The sequence below is a fragment of the Helianthus annuus genome, chromosome 8, assembly GCF_002127325.2.
Source record: "Helianthus annuus cultivar XRQ/B chromosome 8, HanXRQr2.0-SUNRISE, whole genome shotgun sequence".
Classification (NCBI taxonomy): domain Eukaryota; kingdom Viridiplantae; phylum Streptophyta; class Magnoliopsida; order Asterales; family Asteraceae; genus Helianthus; species Helianthus annuus.
Genome location: NC_035440.2, coordinates 123,814,218 through 123,821,931, shown reverse-complemented (window position 1 = coordinate 123,821,931; position 7,714 = coordinate 123,814,218). Strand labels below are relative to the sequence as shown.

General features: G+C 41.3%; 1 protein-coding gene across 1 annotated transcript; it reads left to right on the top strand.

The window, feature by feature from the left end:
• Positions 1 to 387: 387 nt before the first annotated feature.
• On the top strand, positions 388 to 3,849 carry LOC110943241. The gene is made up of 5 exons (XM_022184993.1): positions 388 to 678; positions 763 to 1,431; positions 1,541 to 1,904; positions 2,801 to 3,270; positions 3,616 to 3,849. The coding sequence occupies exons 1-5, from the start codon at positions 388 to 390 to the stop codon at positions 3,847 to 3,849; spliced, it is 2,028 nt and encodes a 675-aa protein (XP_022040685.1).
• Positions 3,850 to 7,714: the final 3,865 nt, after the last annotated feature.

The following is a 7,714-nucleotide window of genomic DNA, read 5'->3' as shown; positions in this document are numbered from 1 at the left end:
TTAGAAACTCATCGCAGGATCATTAATTTCGACGATCATCATTCGAGCGAAATTACTGATCATCAGCGAAATAGTGTCCGGTGACCCTTGAGCGAAATTATCGAAGGCGACTTCGAGATCTGTGATACTGAACCACAGCGTACTTGTCACAGTAATCGGCGAAATTAGTCCAACTAACGTCTGTGTTGTGTTTGTCAGCGGAATTAGCTTGTTCGCTCGTGCAGGACAACCTAGAGTACCAGCGAAGGTTGAAGATCAGCAAGATCTGTCAGCGAAATTGAACGAGCTTCTCTTGTCATCAGTGAAATTAACTCAGTCACTGGTCTTCTGTGACTTTTCAGCGAAATTAGGTTCTGATCAGCCCTATTTTGTCAAAATCAAGCAAAGATGTCGTTGAATCAACTAAGTCCAATTGCTCAAGCGGAACTTGAGACTGGAACCACTACTCGGCCACCAAAGTTGAAAGGGGCTGAAGACTTTAGCACATTGAAGACTCGCATTCAATCGTTCTTCGAGTACACGGACTACAATCTGTGGCTCTCTGTCACCGCTGGACCCAACATTCCAACGGTTGTTCGAGGAGATGCGGTAGTTGCCAACAATGATGCAACTACCTTTACTGATGAAGACAAGGCTCTAATCCAACGTGATCGTCGTGCTCATGCTGCCTTAACCATGGCACTATCAACCAATGACTGCAACATGTTTGAAGAACACCGAACTGCAAATGCACTCTGGAATGCATTGATTGAGTACTATGAGGGAAATGAAGAGTTGATCGAAAGCAAGAGAGATATGGTGCAGAAACAATATGACATGTTTTGTGGAGTTCGTGGAGAATGTCTTTCCGATCACATCAGTCGCTTTCTGAATATGATGACCAAAATGAAGAAGGCGGGAAATCCTGTCACAAATCGTGCTGCAATAAATAAGCTGCTAGATTCACTTCCCAAGGAATGGAGCCTACAATGCATGATGATCAAGAAGGATTTCCTCAACAATCCAAATCCTGTCACTCTGTCCGACCTGATCAACACCCTAAGAGCCTTTGAAATGGATGTCAACAAAAGAGAGATGAACACTGCTGGTTACCCACCAAAGTCAACTCAAACCACTGCTGGTTTAAAAAATGTAGCATTTCTTGCTTCAGGGGGCATCACTCCACAAGCTTCTGACTTAATCTACGCCAACGCTTCCGCAAGTGCATCGAAAGCTCCACAACTTGTTGAGAAGACTATCACTGTTGACACTCAAGCGTTGAAAGTGTCCACTGAAAACGTGGCACTTTTCAACACATTTCTGAGCAGCTATGAAGCCCTGATGTCTGGAGAACTAAAGAAGGAGATGTTCACTGCTGAAGACATGTATCAAGTTGATCCAGGACATGGAGGAAATGGATCTGAAATGGCAAATGGCCATGATCACCTTGAGGCTAAAGAAATTTCAAGACAAAACAGGAAAGCGTTTGGGTCTTGGAAAAGCTGGTTTTGACAAATCTAAGCTTAGGTGCTACAACTGCAAGAATCTGGGCCATTTCAAGCGTGATTGTCCTCTGTTGAAAGAAGGAAACAGTGAAACCACTCCTGCTGTAAAGCAAATCACAGTTGAAGAGAACAAGAATAATGTGTCTCCTAGCACGCCAAAAGCTTTAGTCGTCGAAGACTATGATTGGAGTGAAGAAATTACTGAAGCAAAGGAGCAAGTCAACAAAGCTCTGATGGCCAAGATCTCAAGTGAATCCTCATCAAGGCAGTTTGAAAAGCAGACAGCCGGAATTCTAAAAGGAGACAATACTGCTGACAAAGGTTTGAAAAGCATTCTGACTTCAGTGGAGCCTGAGAATGAAAAGAAGTGTGGAGAAGCAGAGGAGCATGTTTCGAAAGAGGCATCCGATCAAAAGAAAGGTAAGCAGATTCATCAAAAGAGAAAGCTGACAAGGACTTGGTAAACAGTATTCCACTTAGTTTTAAAGAAAAATTATGCACTCCAGCATGCGTTGATGTCGTGGCACATTACAAATCGTTGAATCTAGACTATGAGAGACAAAAAGACAAAGCTTTAAAATTTAACAGCGAGCTTAAACAGAATGAGGCTGCATATCAGAGAAAGTTGAATTCAACTTTAGCTGAAATGCAAACTCTAAAAGAATTTGTGTTTAGAAAATATTTTATCATAAACGACCTCACAGAAAGATTAGAAAAAGCTTTGAATGAAAAGAATAAATTACAAATTATAATAGACAAATGGAATGTCAGTCAAAAGGCCTTTACTGACATTAAAAACTGCCAACGACCAACGTTTGTGAAAGACGGGATTGGGTATAAGGATAGGCACGGAAATGAAAGAAAACTATTCTTTCCACCACATAGCAAAAACTATGTGCCTATGCCGACTCCTCATCCTGAAAACGATCTCATCAATGAAAAGGCCTCTGTTGAACAAAATGAGTTTTATGAAAATGAGACAACCGCTAACTGTTCTAAAAGTAATGCAGATCCCATTGTGTGTAAAGAAGATGTGTGCGATGAGGATGGAGATTGCGGCGGGTCAAAAATAGGAATCGGATATTCAGGCGACAGTTATTCCACCGTTAACTGGTTCGCCTGGAACTGTTCTAGGAAAAACAATGTTAAGGATGAATGTAATAATTTAAGTAGGATGGATGACTGTAATGGCCGAGTGCCTAAATTTAAATCCTCGGATGACTGTAAGGGCCATGTGCCTACATTTGGGACCCGTGATCGTGAACATTGTGTGTCTGAATGTCATGATTTAAATTATGTGTTTTGTGATAATAAAGTTGCTTGTGAATCTCCTGTATTTGTGCCAGAGTTGAAAATGAATAGTTTTGGAAAATTCCTCACAGAGGAAATTCCCGAATTTATTCCTTCTAGAACAGGTGTGACAGATTCAGAAAAGAGTGTCACTAAAGATCATGGCAATGAAGACTCAAGCATCACTGCCTCAGAAGACGAGCAAGGATCAGAAAGTTCAAGTGAAGATCAAACAGCAAGTGATGGAAGTCTAGAATTCCCTAGTGATGAAACGCAGCAATCCTCAAGTGAAGATCAACCCACCAATGATGAAAGCTTCGAATGTTCAAGTTCTAAAACCATTGAAGACCAAGACTCAGAAAGTTCAAACAAAGATCAAAGCTACAATGAGTCAAGTTACGAAGCAAGTGAAGAGCAAAGCTCAAGCGAGGACAACATGTCTGAAAGCTCATTCGATTCAGACAGTGATGAAGAATACTCAGAAGATGAAAGCAGAGTGGACAAGAAAATGAAGAAAGCAGAAAGCTCAAGACTCTCATCACATACATCATCTTCTAACACCAAAAGACCCAGACATAAAAGATGCTTTCGCTGTGGTCACTTAGGACATACAGCAAAACATTGTAAAACCAAGAAGTTTTCTAAACCAGAACATGATTTTCTTACAAACGTCACATGTCAATTAAATTATCTTAAGAAGTGTGTTAAAAATCTGGTTGAGTCAACTGCCTATTTTTGGAAACAAAAAGAGGTCAACGTGGGTCAAAACCACGATAGATTCCAAATGAAGCAAATCTGGGTTCCTAAATCAAGCTAATTTGTATATATTTTTGTATATCAGAATAAACTCCAGAAATGGCTTCGTATGCTCATGGAATACATCTGGCATGTGGACAGCGGATGTTCGAGACACATGACTGGATTGAAGGAACTTCTGAAGAACTTTCGCTTCATCGATGGTGATTTCGTATCTTTCGCTGGAGACGAGAAAGGAGGAAAAATTGTTGGAGTAGGAGATGTGGTGTCTGAAGCCCTCACCCTGGAGAATGTCAACTATGTTCCGGAGCTGTGCTAGAATCTCATGAGTGTCTCACAAGTCTGTGATAAAGGAATATCGGTGCTTTTCAATGACATGGAATGCTTGTTTCTCAAGCCCGGTTATGTTGTTCCTGCTGAAATGATCATGCTCACTGCTCCAAGACAAAACAACACATACGTGCTCAATATGAAGAATCCCAAGACAAATGACAATCTAACCTGCTTGATCTCTAAGGCTTCAGAATCGGAGTCACTGCTTTGGCACAGGCGATTGGGGCATGTTAATTTTAAAAATATTAATAAACTCTCTAAGTTAAACTTAGTAAGAGGTCTTCCGATTAAAGAATTCCCATTTTCTGAAAAATGTATAGCATGCGCCCAGGGAAAGCAATATAAGAAATCACACAAGTCCAAAGCAGTGAATACGATCACTACGCCTCTTCAATTGATGCATATGGATCTTTTTGGTCCAATTAGTGTTATAAGTATTGCTAAAAGTTCGTACTGTTTGGTGATCACAGATGATTTCTCTCGGTTTTCATGGGTATATTTTCTTGAGGCAAAAAGCGAGACAGCTGAAGTTCTCAAATCATTCATCCCGCTGATTGAAAACGTGACCAAACTAAAAGTGAAGTCGATCAGAAGTGACAATGGGTCCGAGTTCAAAAATCAGACCTTCATATCCTTCTGTGCAGAAAAGGGAATTCATCTCCAATACAGTGCAGCCAGAACTCCCCAACAAAATGAAGTTGCTGAACGTAAGAATAGAACGTTGATCGAAGCTGCACGAACCATGCTGGTGGACTCAAAGCTTCCAATCATCTTCTGGGCAGAAGCAGTAAATACGACATGCTACGTTCTAAACAGGGTACTCATTGTAAAACCACTTGGAAAGACAGCATATGAACTTCTCTTCAAAAGAAAGCCGCTCATTGACTTCTTCAGACCATTTGGTTGTTCGTGCACCCTTCTAAACACTCAGGAAAATCTCATCAAATTCGAAGCAGTGGGTGATATCTGCTACTTCATGGGGTATTCATCCACACAGAAAGCCTATCGTGTTTACAACAAAAGAACAAAGATGGTGATTGAATCTTACTATGTTGATTTTCAAGAAGGAAACTACACCAACACCGGAAGTACTCCTGATTGGTTCTACGATGTGGGTATGATTTTTAATACCTTTGAAATTCCGGAAGCAGTTCCAGAAACAGAACCTGTTGAAGACACTCAAGTTGAACCACTGTTTGACTCATCAGACATTGGTTTAACCCCGTTTACCACCCGTCTATCTCCATCATCTGCTAACCCCATTCTGGCTGTAAATGAAGCAACTGGTGACACTTCGCCTGAGAACACCCAAGAAAACGGTGCTTCTTCTTCACAGGCGAATGTGGATGAGCCAACTTAAGAAGATGATCCACCAGTGATTTACATGGACGAACACTTCACCAACCTTCCGTAGCAGATTGAATCTCTGACAAATGCCGGATACAAGACAAATCGAAACCATCCTCTTGAAAACGTCATCGGCGCAGTCGAAGAAGGAGTGCGTACACGCGGGCAGTCGTCATGCATCAACAAAGGTCTATTTGCAGCTTTTCTGTCTCAATCAGTTCCACGAGACATTGAAGACGCTATTCAAGACTCCAGTTGGGTCCAGGCGATGCAGGAAGAGCTATCACAATTCAGGAAGCTTAAAGTTTGGGAACTAGTAGATTTACCTGAAGGAAAATTTCCAATTGGTACTAAATGGGTCTTTCGTAACAAGATGGATGATCGTGGAGTGGTAATCAAGAACAAGGCCAGATTGGTGGTACAAGGTTTTCGTCAGGAAGAAGGGATTGAGTACGAGGAAGTATTTGCTCTGGTTGCACGACTGGAAGCAATCAGAATATTCCTGCCATATACATCATACAGAAATTTCAAAGTTTTCCAAATGGATGTTATGAGTGCTTTTCTTTATGGGAAAGTAAAGGAAGAAGTTTATGTATGTCAGCCTCCAGGGTTCGAAGATCCTCATTTTCCAGGTCGCTATTTCAAGTTGGACAAAGCACTCTATGGTCTTCACCAAGCTCCACATGCTTGGTACGAGACTTTGTCAACATACTTGTTAGAGTGTGGATACACCAGAGGAAAGATCGGCATGATTCTCTTCACCAAAAAGATCGGGGAGGATGTAATGCTGGTTCAAATCTACGTCGACGATATTATCTTCGGGTCAACTAACGAGGCGTTGTGCAGAAAATTCGAGACCGTCATGAAGGCAAAATTCGAAATGAGCATGATGGGAGAGCTGAATTTCTTCTTAGGGCTAGAAGTGAAGCAAAAGGAGGATGGGATTCTCATTCATCAGGCCAAGTACATTTGGGACATTCTCACGAAGTACAACATGAACGACTGTAAAGTTGCAAGCACCCCGTTCGCCTCTCAGACAGAACTTACTCTTGATCCTAAAGGAAAAACCAGTAAACAAATCCTTTTATCGCTCGATGATCGGTTCTCTGATGTATTTGCTGGCTAGCAGGCCGGACATTATGTGGGCAGTCTGTCTTTGTGCTCGATTTCAGACAAATCCCAAGGAATCTCATGAAACTGCTGTAAAGCGCATCTTCCGCTATCTCAAAGGAACTCCGAAGCTAGGTCTTTGGTATCCTAAAGATAGTAATTTTGATCTTATTTCCTATTCTGACAGTGATCCTACAGGTTGTAAAGTAGATCGCGGGTCTGTATCAGGAGGATGTCAATTCTTGGGAAATCGTTTGATCTCATGGCAAAGCAAGAAGCAAACAACGGTGTCCACCTCAACCGCTCAGGCAGAATACACCGCGGCCTACAGCTGCTGCTCACAAGTTCTCTGGATACAAAATCAGTTGTTGGATTATGGAATCAATATCATGAAGACTCCTATATTCATAGACAATGAAGCATGTCTGGGAATTGTGAAGAATCCCATACACCACTCAAGAACAAAGCACATCGAAATTCGAATTCACGCAATTTGAGATGCCTACGAGAAGGGGTATATTCAAGTGGTGCCAGTGGATACAACACAACAGCGGGCCGACATTTTCACGAAAGCCTTCGATAAAACCCGATTCAACCAGCTGGTAACCTGGTTGGAAATGGTTAATTTCCTTGAATGGAAATGAATCTTGTGATCCAATTTGTCCGTAAATACAAAAAAAAAAAAATTAAATTAATAACGATTGTTGAGAGTAAAACAAGTATCGGAAAATGTCGCCCACCAAAAAGATTTTCTGTTTTAAAATTTTATTTTCGGGCAAATGAACTCACGAAAATAAAGATTTTAGGGGGGGATATATTCAGAAAATCCAAAAACAGATGCTTATGTCTGACTCCTGCTAGAGGAAGTGATAGAAAATTGCTAACACTTTGTCATTTCTTGCAAAAACAGAAAACAAAAAGAAATCGGGGTACCAAGCAACGACGTGTCGGTAGATTCAGCAACACCGATGAGTAAACTGCTGTTAGGGGGCAAAACATAATGTCTACACAAGAATTCTGGCTTTTCTCAGGCATTACGCATCTCAGTGGGTAACACGTTGCGGCATATGGCTTAATGGTCTTGAATCTTGCGTTGACAGATTGCCAAAGTCTGAGATTTCGGGTCTTTATATTGGTGTTTCATTCGGAGGATATCATAGTTGTTCTTCTGCTGCATCCAGATACATGCTGACCTAGACGCTATGATATTCTTTTAATAATAAGTGCCTTAAAAAAACAAAAAAAAGGGCCAAACCCTTCCTAATAAGCGCCATCTTTGGCCAAAACCCTTCTCGTAATAAGTGCCAATTTTTGGCCAAACACCTTGGACAGATCAGTTTGGTAACTCTGCTGTACGGTAGTACTGACCTGTTCACCGAACTATCTGTCATAGC